Genomic DNA, 23,962 nt, shown 5'->3' on the forward strand with positions numbered 1-23,962 from the left:
TAGCTAGGATCCAAGCACCCTGAAAGCCCAGAAGGACTCGGTGGAGGGGTCCTGACTGTGCCTGCAAGCTCTGCTGTAACCGGTGTTCCTGTTGTCCAATAAACCTTCTGTTTTACTGGCTGGCTAAGAGTCACTGTGGGTCCCAGGAAGAGGGGTGCAGGACTGGACTCCCCCCACTCCGTGACACAAGCTTACAGCAGCACAGAAACCGAAACAAGCAGACTGGCCCAATACGCCTCCACAGTTACCGTGGAGTGAGTTTACGTGGGCACTTGGTTCGGAAGAGGTGTCCCTAGCCCAATGCAGCTGACAGGTGTTTACCCTGCCAGGGCAGGAGCCCCAGCAACCCCAAATCAGCGGCACAAGGAGGGGGACTGATGTCAAAGAGGCCTGGGGTCCATGAGACACGGGTGTGTGGAGGGAAGGGGTACGCAAGATCGCACCTGGATTCGCTGAAGCTAGATACACCAGAGGGTACTTGGCTGTATCTCATTAAAAGCGCTCAGCCAACGCACATGCTGGGAGTGGCTGGGTACCTGGAGGCCAGGAGGGGAAAACACAGGGACAGTCGCCTTTGGACCTTTTGAATCTAACGCGAGGCTTTAATGGGATGAGGCTGGGACAACCTGCAAAGCCCACAAGCTGCAAAGCTGGGGGCACAGCTGTTCGGAGGGTGATTAGCTCACCAGGGCACGTTATTGACTGTCACAGGCAGGGAATTAGCAGAGTGTCTCTTGAATAGGGGGCTTTCTGCTCACTTGTTCCAGATGTGCCTTGCAGATCTGCTAAGCCTAAGCTCCCATTCCTCATGTCGGCCCCCAGGAGGCCACTTTTGGGCTTAACTATGGAGAAGTAATGACCACGCAGTCTGGTGCACAGATCTGGCACTTCAAAGGGTGCCCCAGCTGAGGCCTCTGCACCACTGTTTCCAAGACCCCACAGTCAGCAGGGAGCTATTTGCACAGCAAACACGGAATTGGTTTGCAGTTAGGAGCCATCAAAGCCCCTCAGACTTCAGAACACAGCCATGGCCAGTGGCCTTAGGAACTGGGAGCCCTGGAAGGAACAAGCTAGGGCATTGAACGGCCATTTCCTCTGCTCTAACTGGCAGCTTCTGAAGCTCCAGCATGCAGCTCAGTGGCTGCAGCAGAAAATAAAACCATCTCTGTGACTGCTCTGCCCCCCACTCCTCTCCAAAGAAGATCTGTCTAGGTCGCTCTTGCTGTGATCTGGAGTCAGCTACCTGGCTACGTGCTCAGTGCTGGGAGGTGCAGCCAGACAGTGAGCAGAAACTCCCAGCATCTCCACTCATCCAGCCTTCACTCAGAACTAGTAATATCCTACTACAGGAGCTGATGGGAAAATATACCAGGAAATTAAAAAATGACTTGGTGCCCACGGTCTGATGAAAAAATATATGGCTCAGAATAGCACCGGTTTCATTCTGCGAATGTCAGGACAGAGCAGCCACAGCTGGACTTGGGGAGAGAGAAAAACCATCTATTCCACCAGGAGAGTGGGGCGCAGTGTTTGCTTCCCCACAGACTGTCCACACCTGTGGCCAGGGACACACACAGCCTCTGTGCTGCTCAGCAATTCCACTGCACCAGCAGCTGATTGCACAGCTCATACGAGATTCCACAGTCTCCGACATCACTGCAAGTTGCCATGACTCAGACTTCTGATGGCAGGTGCCTAAAATTCCTTTGTAGCTTGAACGCAAACATCAGCATTCTTCCAGGGGATAGAGATCCCGATCCCGGAGACAGTGGAGTAGCAGGATCACCCAAACTAGGCTCCAAACTACTGCAGCCCCGAAATGACACACACTCCCCTGCACTGGAGAGGGAGGGGCCTGATTCTGGTCTGCAAGCAGGCAGAAGTTAACCTGCATGAGGCAGATGCTGGAGAGGGGCACACAGGGACTGGAGTTTGCCGTAGGTCCCACGCACAGGGCTGCACTACCAAGACCTGTCACGATTAAGGCAGTGCACCACGAAAGCCCAGGCTGTATAAACTAGCAAGCTGTTTGTTTGGATTCTCTCAGGTGGCTCCTTCCCCCTCAGTGCACCATGCTGTTTGTCTAATCTAAGGCTCTACGAATCAAACGCTCATTCAGGTTTTGCATCCCAGGCATCAGATGGACAGAGAGAATAAAGATTCCTCTGCTGAATTAGCATCTTGATCCAGGGCTGGAATAGACAGCTTTATTATCCTTACTTATTTGATATCAAAAGCTAAACCCTATTTCCACTTCATGGCATCTCAGGCGTTCTCCTCACCTCTGAAGGCTGCAAAACCTGCGCCAAAGGAAACAAGGCATCTACTCAGAGGTACTTAAGAAATCCCTGGTGATTCAGGGTTTATTTTCAGTTGCCGTATCAAAAAGACATTGCCTAATTGTATTTGAGGCATCTGAAAAGGCTGTGCGTGGAAGATTTTGCATTTAACAGCGCAGGAATGTCTGCAGACAGAGCCATAAATAAATGCCAGCTCAAGACAGTTATTAGTGGGTTTCTTGCTCATTAAGGTAGAAGTGATTTGCTGTTGCTATTATTCTGCAGATCCTTAAACTGGGCAATGAGTTTCCTTACTGTCCGCATGCAGCCTGCCGCCCTCTGAACAGAGAGAGTCAGATCCAGGGAGCTGCTTTGGATTCAAACACCGAGCCACTGACTGAGTTGTTAAAGGGTCTTTGTCCCCCTCGCCACTGCAGTCCCAACCCCACCTCCCAGTGCTCCCTATCAGTAGCAACAGCTGAACAAGAGGCATTTGCTTCAGCTCAGCAGTTGGCCAAACTCTGAGGGGTCACCAGGCCAGACTCTACAATGTGACTTATTCAGAAGCCAGAGTCTGGGCCAGTCCAGTAACTTGGGGCTTGTTAGCAGGAGCAACAATAGATTTGTTTATGGCCTTTCACTCCACAGGACTCCAAAGTGCTTTGCAAAGCCGGTATCAGTCCCGGCGCCCCTCTGGAGTGGGACAGAGCAGCTATTTCACAGAGCACAGCAAGGGCGCACTGCAGTGAGAACCTACTGGAAATTGCAGGGGGAGTCTCAGTCGACGGAATGTAATAGCCCATCCGAGTCTGGCCAGGATGCTGGGGTAACAGGAAGTGCTATCAGGTCACAGATGTGGGTTTTGCAGCTCACCAGAAAGGAGGCTGCTCCAACAGCATGATACCCGTAAGCAAAATTCTGGGTCATTGGGTCACTCAGTGCTAACTCAGAGGGAAGTGCTTCCCCAGCTCCGTTCCCTGCAGTGTCTGGGTTGTCCCTGGTAGCATCCCAACTCTGCACCACATAGCGCATGCAGGTCTGCTGACGTTCTACCCAAAATCTGTTATTCCTGGGTAGCTCTAAAGATCTGACATACTATTACCAGCCACACAGAACAGCTTTGCTGGAAGGTGCTAAACTGCCACCAGACAAACCTCTCTGGCTGCTAGTGGAGAAGCTTAACCGGTCAGCTCAGATTTATGCTGCCAGATGCAGGCAGCATCCAAGTGGCCATGGACCAACCGTGGCCCTCTGCACCTGGGCTGGCCTGCACCCTCGTGCCAATTCATCTTATTCTCACACAGGTCTGAGATTCAGTGGCACAGCTGATTATGTTTGTTGTCAGTCTGTGAGGAGTTGACCGCTGCCCTCTCCATGGTGCATACAATGACCCGAGGGGGACTGAACCAGCTAATGAACTCCCCAGTCACAAAAAAATGGGCACCGGAGACCACTTCTCGACTCTGCCATGAGCTAATTCCTAGCACGCTGGCTTCTGGAGGTGCTAACCAGGGCTTTGAGATGCACAGCGCTTTCTGAGGTCTTAATTAAAAACAGAACACCTGCCAAGCCACCCCACTCCTACACAAACGCCCCCCTTCTCCAGCCCTCCAGAAGCTGCATTATTCATATGGGCTTCTTTCTGCTGCAGCCCAAGTGGGGGGAGGCAGTAGCTGCTGTCAAGAGCAAGGATGAGAAAAGTGGCCTCCGACCTGGCTCACAGCAGGGGACTGGCCCCTCCAGAAGGGCACAGGTATCAGGAAACTCACTCCAGGAAAAAGCTGGTCCTTTCCCAGGTAGTGTGAGGGGCTGGGAAGCGCACAGGGTGAGCAAATGTGCCCAGGGCATCTTGCCCCACCACTCAAGGCCCTGTCCCTGCAAGTGGAGAGCCTGACACCATTCTGAGCTGGGTGTTAGACAATGGCCAGGACATGCTGCCAGACCTAGAGGGTTAACAGGGCATTCACCTGGCCCATGGCAATGCCCTGACCCCATTTCCACTGGCCTCGGGCTACAAATTCCCAGAGGAGCAGCACGCCTCTGGAAGTGGCACCCTGGGCTGTATTGGCACAGCTGCTTCACGGGACAGCGGCCATGACAGAGCATTGGACACTGACCTTCTTGAGTACACTGTCCAGCGTCTCTGGGCGGCTGATGTCAAAGCAGATGAGCACGGCGTCCGAATCGGGGTAGGCCAAGGGGCGGACGTTGTCATAATACGCTGAGCCTGCAACAGAGAGAGGGAGGTGAGCCATTAGTGGAGATATGTTCCACACCCCTGGAGCCAGACTGTCAGCTTTTCCTGGAGCCTGGTGAGGGCAGGGCCTGTTCGCTCTCCCAGGTGCCAGCATGTTAATTCCAGGCATAGCTGATGGTGGGATTGCTACAGAACTGCCCAGGCAATATAATCAATGCCAATCACTCTGGGTTTATGGACAATAGAACCTGTCAATCTAATCTGATTTTTTTTTTTATGAGATTACAAGTTTGGTTGATAAAGGTGATAGTGCTGATGTAATTTACTAAGACTACTGTAAGGTGTTTGACTTGGTACCACACAACGTTTTAATTAAAAACTAGAATGAAATCAAATTAACATGGCACTTCAAATGGATTAAAAGCCAGCTAACTGATAGATCTGAAAATGTAACGACTTGAGCAGGTGTTTCTCTAGTGGGGTCCTGCAGGGATCAGTTCTTGGCCTTGCACTATTTAACATTTTTATCAATGACCTGGAAGAAAACATAACATCACCACAGTCAGCCAGATTCCCCCTTCTTTTTGGTACATAAAAATGTGCCATGTTTGGAGAATAGGCCAAAAATAGAGGAACTCCGATTCTGTATTCTGCAGGATTTCTGACAGAGCTGGCCGGGTGCGTGCACTGCTACCCACCCACTCAGCCCTCAAATGCAAGTGTCAGCCATTAAAGTCAGCATCTCATCATGTTTTTATTTGAAGTGCATTCTGTGTGTGATTGTAAATGCCTCAGTAAACACCAATGGAGCAATCAGCTCACTGCTACTTAAAAACACTGTTACAGTTTTATATTTGGCTTTACAATGGCTTAAGCTTCCGGGAGGGGTGAGCAGCTGCTGTTCATTTATGAAATGGGGAAGCAGAGACACCGAGTCCTTGTTGAATTCACTATTCTTTTTTCCTCTTTCACCAAAAAAATCTCCCACCCCGAGGGTGTGGAAACAGGACATGCTTCCTGTCGGCAGCCCCTTGGGAATACTCTTGGCCAGCACTTTCCCACTGTGCGGGAGGGAGTCTAAGCACCCAGGCCTGGTGTCAAATGGCCCCTTGATGGAGCGCAGCGCCCGATAAATTATGGATGATGACAGTTATTTCCGGAAGGGCGAGAGGAGAATAGGCTAATTCTCTGCCGGAGTTTCTGGCCATGAGAATCTAGCTCTCCTCCCCCATCACTGGCTAAGAGAAGGCTCCGCCATACGGGCCGGGACGCCTAGCGCCAACCGGGAGCTTGGCAGACAAGAGGACAAGGCCCTGCCCCAAACTGCCTCCCATTGAAATATCCGGGGGAAATAAACGACCCGGAACAGGGTTTCCTCGTCTGCGTGGACAGGCTGAGCACGGAGACCTATTGATTTCCTGTTCAGCCCTGGAAAGGGAGAACATTCTGATCTCCCCATCCCCTGACACAGCAGGCAGACCCCCCCAGCACCATCAGGGCTCAATGGCTTTTGGTTAGCAGAACACACATGCTAACCGTGCAGAGCCCTCCCACTATCACACAGCAGGACACATCAACTCCGCCCGGCCAAGGCCATGCCAGAACCCAAGACCAGCCCCACAGGTGCTGTGCATGGCTGCCATCTGCTCGCTGGAGGAGTGCTGCATGCGGAGGCCTGGTAGTGAAACACAGCAGAGTCGTGGGCTGCATGTTAGAATCCCCTGAACCATGGAGAGGAGGTCAACAGATCACGGTCAGAAAGTGCAGTTCCACACGCCAACAGCCCAGTGAGCGTTCAGGAAACTAGAAGGCTGGGGATGGGGAACCAGACGGGACTCAGCTCACCACGCACCGTAGAGACAAGGCGGGTGAGGTAACGTTTCCACTAGTGAGAGAGACATGCTTTCCTTGCCCACCTTGTCTCTCTCATGCTTGTGACCAACACAGCCACAAGAACACTGCAAACTGCACAAATTAATGGACGCTGTTACCGAGCATGTCTTACCCAGAGCCAGAGCTGCAGCGATAGGACGTGAGGGAGCTGGGGATGGGATTGTGTAGAGGGAGCAGCTCCTGACAGCTCCACGGTGCATCTGTTAATCTCAGACGTCCTCCACTCGTCAGGGTCAGAGCTGTCCCAGAGTGATCCCCATCTGGGGAGGGGTATCCCATTCTGGGAGCCCAAAATGCCTTGAGCCTGATTTTCCAGAAGTGCTGAGCACTCAGGATTCCTGGGGACTAGAGGAATTCAGACTCACTGCAAAATTCAGCATAGGGTGGCCCCAGCCTACCCGGCTCCAGCACAGGGCACCCACTTTTGAGCAATCTGACTCAGATGCTCCTGTCTGGGCCAGTTAAGGCGCCTGGCCCAGGAGGGAAAGTCACCACCAGCCTGCACAAGAGAGCCCCCTGCACATTGCACCTAGAAGCTAGAGGATGCCCAGCCAGCGCCCCACTCACTACACCAAAGCAGCAGGGCAAGCCAGCCGCCTGTGCTCCCACCTGCCATAACTGCCCGAAAGCCCGGCCTGCTCCTGGCATTCCCAGTGGGAAAGGGCTGTGGGAGCACTCTGCTCTTGTCTGTGGAGGAGGCAGCCAGCATGCTGAGAAAGCAGCTGAAGCCCCCAGAACGCTGCAACCTGCAGATCCATCCGGAGAGTCCTGACCCAGCCTTAGGCCCCTTGCCCCCCTGGGAAGGAGGGCCTCCATGACACCCTGCCCCACACATCCCCTTGTTAGAGCTCCCAAGTTTTAATAAAGGCCTGCAGATGCCTCCTCCCCTCTTCCAGTCTGAGCATCTTTCCTTTTTGTGCAGATTTCGGCTCCTCTGAGCACAGTCATTGCTACAGCAAAGTGTATCATAGCAACATGCCATTTCCTGCAGCGGATTCCGCAGGGCTGTGGAGCACACCTGGCCGGGCGAGGATGCTGAGTAATGGAGCATGAGCACAGCCCTTTATTTAGTCTGTGCACCACCGGCAACGTCACTACCCTCCCGAGTCACACACGTTTCGGCAGCTTCTCCGGCCGCGTGAGCATGTGCTCGCTGTTCAGGGGCTGCCAGGGTAGTGGGGGCTCCTGCTGATGGGGAGGAGGCTCCAGGCCCGAATGGCCTTTGCACTCCCCGACATGCTGCTCCCAATTCAGGAGCTTGAGAGAGGCACAGAAGCAGAGTTTGGAGTCACACCTGTGTCACTCCTGGCTGGTCCAGAAACCCACCAGCTTTCCAGAGTTCATTACAGCCATGAACAGCAAGGGCTGGAGCAGACTCTGCCTGCCTGAGGAGCCCCGAAGCCAGAGGTGTTCTGAGGCAGAGCAGAGGTGGGGCTTGGTTTCATATCTCCTTAAGACCCAGACTTTCCAATGGTCTTTCAGGAGACTCAAATTCGCCTGGGGGCTGTTTTAGAATTTCTGCAGCCAACACTTTGTTAAAGGCCCTGGTTTCCCCAGCACCGACTCTGGCTTTGATTGGCTCGCTGACCACTCTACGCCTTTCAAAGATTCCAGCGAGACGCCTTGGAGACCTACGGTTTAGCGCTTTCAAAAGCACGCACGGGCTCGTGGGTCTGTGGAGCCGACCTGCCAGGACTACCTAGGACATACTCCCTTTTGGACCCAGGTCTGCAGGAAATAAGATAGATTGGCATCTGTCCATGATTAAAGAGAGAGAGAAAATTAGACTGAGTCAGTCCCCAAAGTCACTGTCAAAAATAAAATGAAGCGTCTGAAATTCAGAGGTGAATCGCTCCTCTCCCTTAGCAGCACCATGCCAGGGCTGCGACTCAGCCAGGGATTCATTCTCCTGTTGTTGGACAAGGTGCTGTTGCCTTTACACTCAACAGTGCTATGCTTCATTTGTTGCGTCTCAGCTGTTCTGAGCAATAACGAGACTCAAGCACGGGGCCCCTTCAGCCACCACTAGCACGTTCCAAGCTGGGACAGTAAATATGGATGCAGAGCCCCAGGCAGCTGGGCAGGAGGCCCCCACCAGCTCCAGCTTACACAGCACAGAAAGCTGCCAGGGCCTGAATCTTTGAGCCTCACACTCTACCCAGAGGATTCACTATAAACTGTTCCTCCAGAACCCACAGATGCTGCAGTGCATCCTGGAGTCCTGCCAAGAACGTCCTTTCCAGGGCTGGCTCTAGCCATTTCGCCACCCCAAGCACGGCGGCACGCTGCAGGGGACGCTCTGCCACTCGCCGGTCTTGCGGCTTTGGTGGACCTCCCACAGGTGTGCCTGCGGATGCTCCACCGGAGCCGCGGGACCAGCGGACCCTCTGCAGGGACGCCTGCGGGAGGTCCATCAGAGCCGCCTGCCGCCCTCCTGGCGACTGGCAGAGCGCCCCCTGTGAAGTGCCACCCCAAGCACGCGCTTGGCATGCTGGGGCCTGGAGCCAGCCCTGGTCCTTTCCAGAGCAAGGCAGCAGCTCCAGCCAGCTCCCTGTGCCGAGCACAAGCCAGCCCACAGACTGCAGAGTCTGCGGAGAATGCTCCCCCTTCACTAGAAGGATCCCAGCTTCCAGGCACTGGGCGAACAAGCCCACTAGCTGAGCACCCTCAGCCTCCGCTTTGTGCGGGGAGGGGGCTCGGCTCGTTTTTCTCGCCTGGTGCTCACAGAAGGCACTGGCTCTGTGCAGAGGGTTCACACCACTTCTGCCAGTCCTGGCATGGCAGCAGGCTATGTAACGCTCCATCTCCACTCCCAGCTCAGATCACACATGGGAAACCATGTGGCCATAGCTGTATATAACACCCAGCTTCCCAGCCAGCACCTCGCACTGCAGGATCTTCAGCACGTCGGGAACATGTAACGAGGCAGACACAGCAACCCTGCAGCCCCCACCCCTCTGGGCAACATTCTCACCATGCTTTGCTATAGGAACCAGATGGGAGATACTGCTTGGCCCTTAGCTAGACAGAGGATTCATTTTCTAGCCGCAAAGGCTGTGAATACATAGGAGTGACTCTGATAAACACCCTGCCTGGCAAACATCCTCCCAGGCTGGCTGGGAAACCCTGGGCATTTTGGGGATGGATGAGGACTAGCCGAGAACAAAGCTCTGCCTTAGGAACAAGCACAGCATTCAATCACACATAGCCTCGCCAATCCAGCTGCTTTACAATTCCGAGTGCTACAATCCCTGAGTTAATATTACGTGAAGTGCCAGCTAACTGCAACTGCTTTCCTGATTAGTCACTGCCCCAGCAGGTCCAGCGAGGACGGAGGTGTTAATAAATAATAGGAGATTTTATTCATCCTGTGAAAATCCCAACATGCTTTACAAACGCATGGGATAAAGGAATACTTCACCTAGCCTGAGGGAGGGCTGGAAGACAACAGCGATATGACAGCACACAGCAAATCTACACAGTCCTTTGGGACAGGGAGTAAAGAAGGACAAGACTGAGGAAGGATGGTCAGAGCACCAGTCCGGGGCTTAGGAAACATGAGTTCAGTTCTCTTCTCCACCACAGACTCCCTGTGACCCCAGGCCAGTCACCGAGTCTCTCTGCCTCACCACTGGGATAACAGCCCTGCTTTCCCAGAGAGTGAGCGAGGGCAGATGCATGAAAGATTCAGAGGGGTGAGACAGCGACAGGGGCCAGGTAAGCGCCTCGGAGACTGAGGACGGCCGACTGCGATTACCCCAGTGGGACTGACGGGACCGAACAGGTGGGGTCTGTGACATCCACATGTGGGCAGGAGCTCATCAGCACAATGCCCCTAGCATTACCCCAGGGCAGTCCTCTGCACCTATTCAGAGGGAAGAGCACCCCCTGCTGGGGAAAGACCACTTCCTGCAGCACCCAAGTTTCCCCTTGGGGGTCTCCCAGCCAACTGTGCTCTGAGCATAGCCCTGGACAAGGGTCTATCCCAAGGTGAAGGGCTGCACGGGGGCAGGGAGGTGGAAAGAGCAAATACGTGGACGAGCTCTACCAAGTTCACAGCCTTTGCCTGCCAGAGCAGAGGCAGCACAGAAGGTGGCGCGGAGTGAATCTACAGATGCCAGTCAGATGGCATCCAGCTTTCTGCCATGGCAGCAGCCTGGGAACACCTCTGCCAGGTACAGAGTTGCACAAGGGAGCAGGACTGGGCCCTGGGTGCCAGTGACTGAACTTGCAGCCTCCTCCATGACACAGCCATGCACTGGGAAGCAGCGAGCCACATCTCCCTGCTGCGTGAGGGCAGGATGTTCTGGCTACACCAAGTAGCCCACGAATGGGATACAAGCAGAACAGGGAGGGAACATGACGCTCCAAGGCAAGCCTGAGGAAAGTGTGCTTCATGCATACCACCCTTCTGGGCTGCTGGCCCCTCCTCACCCTGCTAGGACTCCTCAGCTTTGTCTACAAGGAGAATTCACAGAGACAAGCCTGAACCCTGTGTAAACACAGTGTAAACCCCTTACTGTTTCCATCCAGTCCAGGTCAGCAGATGCCACCGCCTGTCTGGCCCTTCCTTGCTCCCTTCCTGCCCTCTGCAAAATCCTGCAATACACTAGCCTGAGCAAAGCCTTTCTGAGCAATAAATGCAGTTGGGTTTTTCTCTCCCGCATCCACCTTTGTGCTTTGAGGTGTCCTTGAATGGAGCCTCCTGCAGCAGGCAGCTCATCTGCATGAGAAAGACACAGATCGTATATAACAGCCCCGCTATTGTCCCCCTCCCAGGACCTGTCCAAGGGGAAGTAAAGGAGTGTAAAAGACCCTGGACTGAAAACCTGACAGTGAATGAAAGGGACAGAAGTGGCAGCCTTCCCAGAAGGCTTTGGTAAACAACGGCCAGGCCAGTCCCCATGGGGAGCTGGGAACCAGCCAGCTGATTTTCTAAGAAATGTTTGGTGCCACTTTCTCTGCAGATGCACTGAGAGGGGGATGCCCTCCCACGTCTCCTGGCAGCTACCGAGGGCCAGTTGAACACAGGGAGAGTGCAGGGAAAAGCAGCCCAGCCTTCAAGAGCTGGTTAAACAGCCGTGCAAGGACATGCCTAGTCCCTTTGTCCCTCCCAGTACAGAGTGTGGGGAGGTTTGGGGTGTTGCATGCTCTGAGACTTCACTATTTGTCTGTAAAAGGCCCAGCTGGCATTTACAGGAAGCAAGTATGTCATGGGAATCCAGCCACAAGCCTTGCCAGCTTGGGATGGGCCCGGCCCTGCAGAGATCCCTCACTGAGAAGTGTGTGCAATGCCCGCCAACAGCTACATGAATCCATGTGCACCAACTGCAGACACATCCCCAGATCCTTTACTTCAGGGACTGGCCCGAAAACAAAGCACTCAGCTACTGGTGATGCTAACCATTGGGACTGGGAGCTTTTTCTGTCCCACTCTCTGGAATTCCTTCAGATACATCTTCCCGTCTCAGGAATACGCCTGCTTCCAAGCTGTGCATCCAGTGGAAAAGCCATCCAGTCAGAGCCATGGGAATGGCACTTTGTGCCCTCAGAACCCCATGACACCACAGGCCCATTTTTAACAGGCGCATTGTACACACCATTTAATAAAAGCTTCAGAAGAGAAAGGTTGTTCTTTAGATAGCACCAGCAATCTGACCGACTCTTTGCAGAGGTGCGGGAAGGCAAGGTCCCTGCCCGAACAACTTTACAATCCTTAAACTACAGAGAAAAATAGCATTTAAAGAGAACTGGCTCGATGTCTCTGGAATACGCCAGAGCAGAATATTTAAATGTCCCACCTCTTTATAGCTAGAACTGATGGGCAGTATAAGCAGAAGGGTAAGAAATTAGCTACTGCAGCTTTTTAATACAGCAGTAGCTGTCAAGTCAGGAAGATCTGAGCTTTTTTTCCACTGGCTCAGAGATCAGCTTCGTTGTCCTGATCTGAAACAAGCCCCGTTCCCCCTGAATAAAAGTCAGAGGAATTTCTTGTCAATTGGTTCGCAGGCAGCGTTGATATTCCTGAGCAGATTGCTGAGTGCCCTCCTGACCCCAGCTCAGCTGGGCACAAAGAGAGGTCCAGGATCCATGACCCCAGCCTAGCTGCCATTGTGTGCAGTGGTTGATAATGCAGTCCCTTATTTCAAGCAGTGACACGGTGTACATCCCAGTTCAGGCAGAGGCAGGAAGCAAAGAATTCTGGTGACAAACCCAGGTGAGCCAGCAATCAGGGCCCTGCTAATTGAGATAGCATGACAACAGTTGAGCAGCGAGGAAGCCCAAAAGCATCCACCAGAATCCAGACCAGAGATGTTAGCAGCACAAATGGCACAATGCAGCAACTACTATTCTTATCAAAGATAAAGGTCAATGGCACCAAAAGTGAAATGGATCTAGTGAAACAAGGGAGAACAGAAGCAAGAACACTCCAAGCTCCACCCTGCTCCCCAGCTGCAGCTGGAGGCAGGCAGTTCCATGTCTGCAGACAAAATGCAGTGTTTGTACCTGGCCCTTCTCTAGCATTTTTCACCCAGAGATCTCAAAGCCCTTCACAAAGTCTTGTTATCCCATTTTATTTATTTCTTGGCACTTAAAACAAGCCGGAAGATGTTTATCTGCTGCTCTGGGCACCCTAACGTTATTAAAAGCAACAATCCAACATAAAGAAACCCAGCTGCAGCCGACCCCCTCATCAAAATGCCACCCCCAACACAACCAAACAAGCAGGACTTTCCCAACATGCCCCTGCGGACGCATTTCTCGCCTCATCTTGAGACTCCTCCATGAACGGCATTTACCACAGGGAGACAGGACGCCCAGGGACTTCAAAGGAGTTTTGGCCAAGGATGCCCTGAATTGCTCTGCAGAAGTTACAGCTTAATGAGAACAAGTCAGCCACCTTTAGGCCAGTCCTCAGTGGGGATCTAGGGGAGGCCATTCAACAGCCTAATACCCCAAGAGTCTTAGCTGAGATTTGCGCCTGGCAGGACATTGCTGCTGCAATGTTGCTGTAACCCCGAAGTCTGCGAACACCAGGCAGAATAAGCGATCGATCAGCTGGAAAGTCCGTGACTAAGACAACAGCTAATCAGCTCAGACAATTAACCTCTGCTTCTAATTCTTGTCCTGCACATAGAAAAAGCCAACGAGCAAATTACCAACTGGCCCAGCTGGTGGGTTTTCCGAATGGAAGTGACCAGAATGAAGGGGGTGTGGGATTTACCCACTGGGGGGGGTGATTTCTGGGCCTCTCACCAGGCCTTGTTACTGAACAGTTGTCACTCACAGGAAGTCCAGCTTGTGTAGTTATTGGCAGAGGAATCCCCCAGTCGAGGTGAGAGTTTAGGAAAGCCAGGCCCAGACCCATCTGTGAAAGCCCCAGGCCCAGCACCTGGGAAGCCCCTCTGCAGCATGTGCAGTTTGCACCACAGGGTTCCAGTGGAGCAGGCAGGTCTCTAACCCAGAGGGCAGCTGTCTCGAGGAGTCGCAGGGAGCAGGTTTAAATGCCCCAGAGCATGTCGTGTTGTGCAGATGGCCTGGCTTGGGAAAGGAGGAGAGATTGGCTCCCTGGGCCAGTGAGAACAGGTACGTGAACATGCAGGGCTTGGTGGTCTCTGGCTGCCAACTCTCTAGCAGCCAGTTCTCAGAGTGACTGGACAGTGGCCCCAGCACATGCAGCTCACCCACTTTCTCCAGCCCGATGCTAGAATCACGCTGGTGGCAGCTGATGAAGTAGACGAATGAGAAAAGTCTCTGGACGTGACCGTGACACATCCGGAAGCCAGAGCCTTTAGGCACCACAAGCACATTCCAGATTCTCCCTCGTGCCTCTTAATCCAGTGCTTGAATTATAGCAAGGAACGGACGTGGCAAGCCCACAGGTTCCTTCGGCGTAGCGTGGTGTAGCCACCATGCCACTGGGCTTCCCAGGGACATGTCTCTGGGGCCAACCGAGCTCATGCAATTATCCCCCAACCAGCTGAGATGCTCCATGCTTTGAGTTCCACATGTATAAGTGGTAAATGGCTGACAGCCCAGCTAAGAGCACAGGGGCTTCTGCCCGCACTAGGGGCTGGAGCTCATAAACTTGTGCACTTTATTTCTCTGGAGAGCCTGGCATTAAAGGACTGCTGCGTCCTCCTCACCATTCCCAAATGGAGCAGGGTCCTGTAACACCATGTTGTTCCAGCTCATTCACAGCGAGCTGTACCTTGTGCAATCCGCCACCCCTCCCCCCTACTCCGGCATTCGCCCACAGCTCCCGTCCCCATGGACCAGACTGAAGTTTATTCACATTTCTGAAAGGGAAAAGAGGTGGGATTCTTGTTACCAGTCTGGCTGCCTCTGCCCCTTTGCTATTATAAAGACCAAGCCACTGCAGGGCCTGGATTCCTAGGGGACTTGCTGCTCCAGGGGGCTTTCTGCAGTTCTGTTTATGTCGCCTGCCGTGATAGGAAACTTCCCCTCCCCCCTACCGTTATTTGTATTGCTGTGTATTGCGCCAGCAGGCGCCGTTCAGCCAGGCACTGCAGATGTGCTGAGGAAGAGACCATCCCTGCCCCAAAGCACTTACAGTCCAACTAGAAGAGACACAGAGCTGGGGAAGGGGAGCGTTATTCTCCCCATTGTACTGAAGGGAAGCCTGGTCCGGAGAGAGCAAGTGACTGGGCCAAGGTCCCACAGGGAGTGCGAGTCAGAGCAGGGAATGAACCCATTGCTCGTAAGGGCTGTGCTGCCGCTTAACACCTGCCTCTCACTCCTAAACCAGGTCACAGTCCCATCACTACTGCTCTCCAGCCCTGTCCACCAGCAAATCTCTGCACGCTTTATAGGCCTGTAAGAAGGTTAGCCTGCCAGCGAGATGGAGAAAGGCCTGTCACTGCAGAGAGCCACGCCCTGCCCCTGCCACGTGGGGGCCAGAACTGCATTGCTTGGCAGAAAACCTTCACTGTTGTGCCACACAGCACCCCAGCACCCAAAACCCCAGCGCCCCCTCACTTCACTGCTGCACGGACCTGATCCAATCCCATGTACCCCCTGTCCTGCTAAATGACCCCTGGGCCATCCCTGCGCAGGGAAATCAGCCTCTGCTAGCATCTTCCCAGGCACACAGGAAATCTATTTCAAGCATCGGCATTTCTGCCGCCAGCCCTGTGACTCCTTAAACTGCTGTCCGATTGGTTATTGACCTGCATGAGAATGTGAACCAGCTGCACATATATTTAGGCTTAACTACTTATTTGTCCTGAGGCAGGACACAAGTACGTTGACGGGGGATATTTGAGGAGTTATTCTGGGATGAAAGGGCAGCTCTGCATTTCTCCTCTGCCTCAGAGAGCGAGTGGCACTGAACTTCTCCTGTCTTTTCCCTGGGACTAAAAACCTGCCGTGGTGATCCTGCAGGCACTTCACTGGGACTCTGGGAATGAGAAAGCACCAAGAACCCATAACAAGGTCACCCTTAAACCCCACCCTATTCAGCTCCTTTATTTCATCAGCATTTCTCACGAGCTCCCGCTGAAGAGGGATGTGTTATCAGAAGCGGTGGGTTCCCACACTCCAGACCACAGCAAGGCAGCCTGCTTGCTCAATGCCAGAGGGGTAGTGGGGTGGGGCAGAAGTCCAGATTCACTGTTATTCTTGTCCTGAAAACACAAACACCGAGGCAAAAACACAACCCACAATCCTGCGCCAAAGCAACCCCACTGCTGCAAGCGGCAGCACGGGCAGATGGCACTGCTTACATCGCCCAAGCCCTGTGATTAGCAGGTCCATGGGATAGGCAGTAAAGGCACCGGAGTCCTAGCTACACTACAACTCCCACTGTCCCTCCTACGGGTGGTGAATTCTGGGGCCTGTTCTTTTCAGCATAGACCGGTGCTGTCTGACTCCCTTTAGGGGGCTGCATCGGAGCCAGTGCAAAGCACAGTCAGGTCAGGATCCACACGAGTTACACCGTTGGCGTAGTTCCCCCTGGCATCAACAGGCAGCATGCAATGTGCATCGGCAAGGCGTACCCAGGTCCCAAGCAAGGATAAGCTGCCTGAATGCAAACTGCAGCTTTGCCTGTCTACACAAGGGGGCGCTGTAGGACGCGGGGGCAGCTCTACTGATGTCAAGGGGTGCTGGCCGTTTGCACCAGCAGCGGCTTTGCCTGCAGGGGTCTGCACTCCACAGCACAGAGGGGGACTCGGATTACTTGGCTCACTTCTTCCCCTTTAAGGGGAAAGAACAGAGGGATTAAATCCCAGACTGACCAAACCCCATTGACTTGCTGCTTGTCCCACGGCCTCAGAGAGGGGTTCCCGACCCATGTGTCATCTGAGGCGGTTTCTCCAAATCCAGTAACCAGGGCATGGGAGGGCGTGCTGGGGAAGGAACACTACCACCAGAGCCATGGAGGAGAAAGGGAGGTGGATGGGAGAAAGTCACCCTGGTGCGAGCTGGCTGCAGTACACACACCGGCAATATGCGGGGGCAGCAGCGACTGTTGGCAGGGAGTGAGCAGAAGGAGCGTTCAGTTTGCAAACTCTGAGTCACCCCTTTTCAGGATTCAGCTGGAGAGCTCAGTCACTGGGAACAGGGCAAGCAAAGCTTTTAGCCACTGCACTGCTGCAGAGAGGGGGACTTGCTGAACCCACCAGCCATTCCCATAGAGAGCAAGATTTTCCATAGCTAATCAGACCATTGGGCCAGCAAGGCTGGTGACCAATACCTGGAGCTTCACGGAAAGCAACCCCCTCCACCACCCCCCACATCACCAAAACACAACCAACCTGCCTAGCCCTGTCGTCTGGCCAGCCATCAATCACCGAAGTGGAGACCTGCACAGAGGCCTGGAAATGTGAGCCTCACCTGAGCAAAAAATGTCCTGAGGGGTCACTGACTTACCCAGCCCTTTTGACAGCTGGCTGCAGGTTCTTGCTACACCTGGCGGAGGAGGGGGAGAACCCTCACCCTCATCAGATTTCAGGCACCACTCCTGAGACCTGTGGAGGAAGCAAGCCCTGATGGGGGAGACTATTTACCAATCACTAGGGTCACAAGACAAATATGAGCATTTCCCAGTGCAACCGGTGCTTCCGGACTGTGCAGAGCCAGCCTGCACCTGTGGCAGCACATGTACCTCCGTGAGCTCAGAGATCAGAATGCAGGTGCCATGAGGCTGGAGGGGGCAAAGCAATCTCGCCTCTGCAACAAGAGCACCGCAGCTCCCCACTGAAGTCCTGGACCCGGCAAAGCTGTTCCCAAAGCCATGGGTCCCCCTCCCGCCGGCAAAATGCTCCTCTTCTCTAGACTGACAGGAGGGCTGTCCCCACCTCCTTTCACACACAGGCATCAAACTGCTTCTTAATAGTTTCAAAAATTCACAAACGTGGCGGGGGGAGGAACAGACATCCCTGCTGTGCTGTAAAATGCGTCTGGGTGTAGGACTGATGTACAAAGAAACAAACATTGAACGTGACTAACGTCTGCAGGGGGACCTGAACCAACCTCTTGTTCTCTTCATTGTTGAATGCATGTTTGAGATCCCAGGACCTGGGGTGAAATTCCTGGGGATGGGGTGCAGAATGCTCACACTGGCCTCATCTGCACAGGAGGCTTTACCCTCACGGAAGGATTTTCAGGGCCAAGAATTCTATTCTAGGCCAGGGTCACCTTCCAGCTACGAAAAACTAAATGGAGAGTTAAGGGTTAAAAGATTTTCAAGAAAAAATCCAAGTCTGCAGTATGATTTGGGATTAATTTGATTCCTCATCACTGCCATTCACCCTCCAATAACGTTTCCCTAACTAGATTTACCTGTTCTCTTGCCATCTGCTAATGTCAGAGCCTGGATTTGCCACTTAGCAAGAGGGGCAAATTCAGCCTGATGTAGGCCTACATTAGCCAGCCTCCTCCACACAGTCACCTGGCTCCATTAGCCTCAGGCAAGCTGCTCCGAGGAGCTGCACACAATATCCTAGTGTAGAACACAATTATCAACAGGCATTTTGTACAGTCAGACAAGCTGTGCTGCATTTAGCTCCAGTAGAGGGAATTTTCTAACTAGAGTGCCCTTGCACTAGTGCCCATTTCTGGACCCGGGACTACCCCATGCAGCTCTACACACTTTCACAACTACCTAACTGCAAAGGAAAAAAGTTGCTAGGCAGCTCCCCAGCTCAGGTCTCTTTACAAATCCCAGGAGGGTGGAAGCCCAGGGCTTCAGCTTCAGTTACCAGGAGCTGGCGAGTGAGAAAAATATAAATCACAGTCTCAAAAGGAGAAAAGAAGGAGCTACCCAGCAGCACCCTTCCCTCCTACGGAGGATGGAATTTAGCAGGAACAACACTCCCTGCCTGGAAGCCAGTTAAAAGGGGCAACAGGTAGCCTCTAGTCTAGAGAGAGAGCATCCTGGGGACTGCCACTCTGCACCAGTGGGGCAATTATCTGCTCCAGATCCTATCAGCTGAGCTGCTTCCATTTGCTATTATGTGAAACTTATTTTACCAAAAGCTTCTGTTGACAAGCACGGCCGGCTTTAGGCCAATTTCCCCGAATTGGGCCCCGCACCCTATAGAAAAGCGCCTAACTTTTTAATTTTTACTCACCCGGGGGCAGTCCGGGTCTTTATTTCACCGGCGGGTCTTTCACTCTCTCCAGGTCTTCCGCAGCACTGAAGGACCTGCCGCTGAAATGCCGCCGAAGACCCGGAGCAAGTGAAGGGCCCGCTGCCAAAGTTCCGTCAAAGACCCAGACCACTGCCGGGTATTCAAATCGGGCCCCGCAGTTCCTAAAGCCGGCCCTGTGACAAGTGTGTCCAAAGGGAAGTGGAAATTCAACAGCAGCTCACAGTCTACAGCTAAAAATATCAGTTTGATTGGGGGGGACATTGGTGTGTGTTGCTTTGCAGGACTATTATTGAAGAACTAGCTCCTGAATAGTTCACATTCAAGCTGCAAAGGAAGGGAATTTATCTGGGAAGCTACCTAGTGACCTCTCTCCGCAATAACCCATTAAAGAAGGGTTTACACGTTTCCAAAGGAGAAGGAATGAGAACGAATCCAAGTCTGTTCACAGCAAAGAAGAAAGGGAGATAACTGTTGGATAAAACTCATTGTTTTTGTTTAAAAGACAAAAAGGGTAGAACTGAGTGTGTCACAGAGTGTGATGCAGGTGTACAATGCATGTACATAGCTCTAAAACCATTTCATCGCATCATTTTTTTTTATTATTTGTAAGAGCAAAGCAAACGTTCTGGAAAATTCCTAAAAAACACCAGGCGCGTCAAACATGCGGCCATGCGCTCGAAAGCTGATGTTTTTAATTCTGAGATGCAGACGCCCACCACGGAGCCATTGGTCTTTAACAATCATACCCTACCCCTGAGCTGCTGGGGACAGGCCTCAAGGTTCTACACTTCAGAAACTCCCCCAAGCAAATCCGAGGCAATTATTCTGGATAACAAAACTCAGCATGCACAGACAAAAAGCCATGAGAATGACAGGATTTTCTGCTCCCACCTCATTCCCTAGCAAGCCAAGTGTCTGATTCACCACTGCACTACGCTGGTGCGTACCCCACCGTTAACAGGCCCTACACATTTAGCAGTGCAACTTTTGCTGAACTTCGGTTACTGGGCGTTCGGAAGGACTTTATGCAGACACATCAGTTCAATAACTTCCCAGCCCTGAACCATCGCTTTGTGTATTCAGTCTCCAGTTTGTGCCTCTAGGTAAACACTGGTAGCTGAAGCCTTTCCACTTCACTGTTTCATCCCTTGTTCTACCACCTCCAACAGCTGCCCTGCCAACCAGTTCACTGCTGCTGCTGCTCCTGCAAAGGGAAAGACCCTCTTTTTTTTTGCAAGATAGAGGGACCTTTCAGCAGCGCACACTTCTCCCAGGTCAGGAAGCCGTTAGTGAGGACTTCACAGCTGCATCTTGAACAGCAGAGCTAGACCAGCTACCAGGAGTAAACTGTGCTAATCCCACAGCTATCAATTAAGCTATCAGGCAAGGGTGAGATTTAAACATTCACGAGCGAGGGAATTCCGATTTAAGGTTTCATATGGAATATAATCTCACTTCTCATTCTGAATCCAACAGCCATCGATACGAAAAAATAATCAAGAGCCTTAATTAACCTTCCCAGTAGGTTTCTAGCACAAGCGCCCAGCCACGTCCTGGCTACATTTAAAGGTGCACCCACATTTTTTTTGCTAAATGCCAACATTTTATCAGCACTGCTACAAATAAACCACTTGTGTCGACTCCCGTTCCGTAAGGCTCTCTGTGGCTTAGGGGGCTGTACATATGGCTTCCTGAATGATCTCAGCGGAGGACACAGACAAAAACAAACGAACAAAAACCCAAAGCCATTTGTCAAAGGGAAGAGAGTAATGAGAGAAAGGAACCTTCCTGCAGCACATTCCTCACCAAGGTGAGGTCTCCAGTCTGAGAGCTTTTTCCCCCTTTTCTTGCTCGCCTCACCTTGCACTGAAGAACTGGTTTTATTATCACGCAATTGTATCCATTATACACCCAAACCAGGAAAGACCCTGAGCGCAGCACAGCAGCTGAACGGAGTGTAGAGCAGGAGACTGTATTAGTGCAAGCTACAATCCATCTACAGGGGTCACTGTGTCATTCAGTGTGTTAGTGTTGGGCCAGACCGGGGGGGGGGTGCAGTGAAGCACAGAGCTGTGCGGAGAAGACACTGACGCTACCCCTGTATCAGAATGCAGCCAGTGACATTTCTAAAGCAGCAGTGCAAGTTCCAAGGCATTAGCGGGAAAGCCAGTTGTCGTGAGTGCACCCAGCATGCAGAGTGGGTCTACAGCCGCACACAGCTGTGTAACGATAACAGACGTGTGTGAAGGGTGCCCACACCACCGAGGGAGATTTGTTTGGCCTGGTCCAAGGGGTAGAATAACCAGGAGTCACAAGTTTCCAATAAACAAGGAAAATCTGGCTTAACTGTCATCAATAGCTCCTGGGGGACGTTCTTGCTGCTTACGGAACAGTCCCCCAAGGGAAATGGTAAAAGCCAGGCCCTGGAGACACTTACAACTGGATTAAATAAAAACCAGCACGAATTTGCAGAAAAATCCCAGCCCTGGAGGTAGCTGCACCCTGTTGTTTCAGCTCGGTGGGTCTGGGTTTGGTTAAGCGGGATGGAAACAGAGCTTCTAACCCTCAGGGACTAGCCCCTTGTCATACAGTGTAGGGCATGCCTCTGCATTGGCCCTGAGGGGCAAGGAGAGGGAGAAAGGACCCAAGAGACCTCCCCATCTCTAGTTTCTGTGAGAACAAAGCAGTTGTCAATTTAAAGGTCCAACTTCCATAGGTCTTAGAGTCCCAGCAAGGCAAATTGTAGGAAACTATGAAAATACCCACCCTGGCCTCCCCAATAACCCATCACTCTGTCTCCTCCTATGGCCTGCGGGAGTCGGAGGTGCCAATAATTCTACTGTATTACTTTAAACCCCCTCACCTCTCTGGGCAAGGGGCACTGCCATGATTCCCTACGTGGGAGAAAGACATCTGTGGCTGAGTCTGGTGTGTGCCCCACACAGGGAAGATCAACAGGCAGGCTGCTATCACCACCCCATGCCATCACTTCAAAGCTGGCAGGCTGCCTCCTCCTGGGGGCAGCTGTCATGTCCTGATGAGGGAACAGCACAGGTTGTGGATGGGGCTGCTGGGAGCAGGGGGCTCTGCAAACCTGGGTGGGGAGCAGTGGGGGGATGGGGCAGAGCAGGAGAGGGAATGGAGAGAGTTGGGGGACCCAACAGGAGGAATGGGGTCAGGAGTGGCAACAGGGTTTTTGGTGCCCTAGGCGAGGGTCCTTCCATGCTCCCGGTCAGTGGCAATACTGCGGCGGGGGGGGTGTCCTTCCACACTCCCGGTCTTCGGGGCACTTCAGCCGCAGGTCCTGGAGTGAGTGAAGGACCCATCGCAGAATTGCCGCTGAAGATCTGGAGCACGGCAGGATTCCCCACCGCCAAAATGCCACCCCCCCAAATCCCGGTGCCCTAGGCGACCGCCTAGGTCGCCTAAATGGAAGCGCCGGCCTGAATGGGGTAAGGGAAAGGCAGGCAGGAGGGGAAGAGAGGGGTCTCAGCCTGGGAGAGAGTCCTCACTACTGAATCCAGGATGCAACATTCTCATGAACATTTACCAGCCAAGCCATAAAATCTCCCCTCCCAAAATCCCCTGCGCCCCCATCCAGCCTGTCTGCCCCCTCACCTGAGGTGTCCCACATGTTGAGCTCGATGCGCTGCTTGTCGATCTCGAAGCTCGCCGTGTAGTTCTCAAACACGGTGGGGACATAGTTCTGGGGGGGAGACGAGATAAGCCCGGGTTAGCAGCGCCCAAGCCTGCAGCCCCAGGTAGCCAAGCAGAACCTGCCTCAGCATCAGGAGCTGATCACGGATTGTAACTGTCCCTGACAGACCCCAGCCAGCGTCCGGTGGCACCCCCAGCCCAGACACCAGCTCCCCTGATCACACCCCAAATCCCCCACCCAGACCCCCATCAACTCCTGCCATACCCACAGACCATCCCCCATGCTCACCCAAGTCTCCCACCCAGACCCCTTCATCCCTCACTGACCCCCAGCCCCTGCCACACTCCCAGCCCCCCAGCTGCACCCAAATACCCCACCCAGACCCCCAGCTGGAACCCCAGATCCCTTCATTGCCCATTGCACCCCCAGCCCCCCATCAACCTCTGCTGCACTCACAGGCCATTCCCTGTGCTCCCCCAGCCACACCCCCAAATCCCCTACCCGGACCCCCAGCCAGAACCCCAGTCCCCTTCATCCCTCACCGCACCCCCAGCCCCCCATCAACTCCTGCCACACCCACAGGCCATCCCTCGAGTTCCCCTGACTGCACCCCCAAATCCCCCACCCAGACCTCCAGCTCCCTCCAGACCCCAAATCCCCCGGCTGGACCCCCAGCTCTCCCAGCCAGAACCCCAACCCCCTTCATCCCCCGTGCTCCCCTGACTGCACCTCCAAATCCCCCACCCAGACCTGCAGCTCCCTCCGGACCCCAAATCCCCCGGCTGGACCCCCAGCCAGAACCCCAACCCCCTTCATCCCCCACCGCAGCCCCAGCCCCCCATCAACCCCTGCCGCACCCACAGGCCATCCCCCGTGCCCCCCAATCCTCCGGCCGCACCTCGGGGTAACAGTCCTTGGCGAAGACATGCAGCAGCGCCGTCTTGCCGCACTGGGTGTCCCCCACCACCACGATCTTGCAGCGGGCCCCGCTCTCCATGGTGCCGCTACGCGCCCAGCATCGCGCCGCCCGGCCCCGCTCCGGCCCCGCGCCGGGCGCCCGGGCTGCTTTAGCCGGGACCAGCCCCCGCGCGGCCGCGCCCCCGGCTCCGCCCGGCACCAACCAGGCGCGGAGCCGCCGCCGCCCCGCCCCGAGCCCCGCCTGCGACCGCCTCTGCCCGGGCTGCGAGCGGCCAGCGGGGGTCGGGTGCGGGGTCTCGGTGCGCCCCGCCTCTGAGCCGCAGGACAGCGCCTCTGTCATCCCGCCCCCGCAGTCCCCCCAGCTCAGCCCGAGCCCCCAATTCATCGCTCCCCCGCAGTC

At 53.8% G+C, this 23,962-nt stretch overlaps 1 protein-coding gene across 2 annotated transcripts in view; it reads right to left on the reverse strand.

Annotated features, from left to right (window-relative positions):
• Nucleotides 1–23,692, reverse strand: part of RND2 (Rho family GTPase 2) — a 29,035-nt gene extending 5,343 nt beyond the window's left edge. Inside the window, exons 1-3 of one of the 2 annotated variants that reach the window (XM_030541168.1) lie at nt 23,543–23,692; nt 22,605–22,692; nt 4,397–4,506 (exon numbers count right to left, since the gene is read on the reverse strand). In XM_030541168.1, the coding sequence (XP_030397028.1) occupies nt 4,397–4,506; nt 22,605–22,692; nt 23,543–23,641 (297 nt within the window). In that variant the 5' untranslated portion in view covers nt 23,642–23,692. Of the gene's footprint in view, nt 1–4,396; nt 4,507–6,481; nt 6,680–22,604; nt 22,693–23,542 lie in introns of those variants that run through there. The other variant, XM_030541169.1, reaches the window with a different exon arrangement.
• Between the last annotated feature and the right edge of the window lie 270 nt (nt 23,693–23,962).

Source organism: Gopherus evgoodei, chromosome 23, assembly GCF_007399415.2.
Source record: "Gopherus evgoodei ecotype Sinaloan lineage chromosome 23, rGopEvg1_v1.p, whole genome shotgun sequence".
Lineage (NCBI taxonomy): Eukaryota > Metazoa > Chordata > Testudines > Testudinidae > Gopherus > Gopherus evgoodei.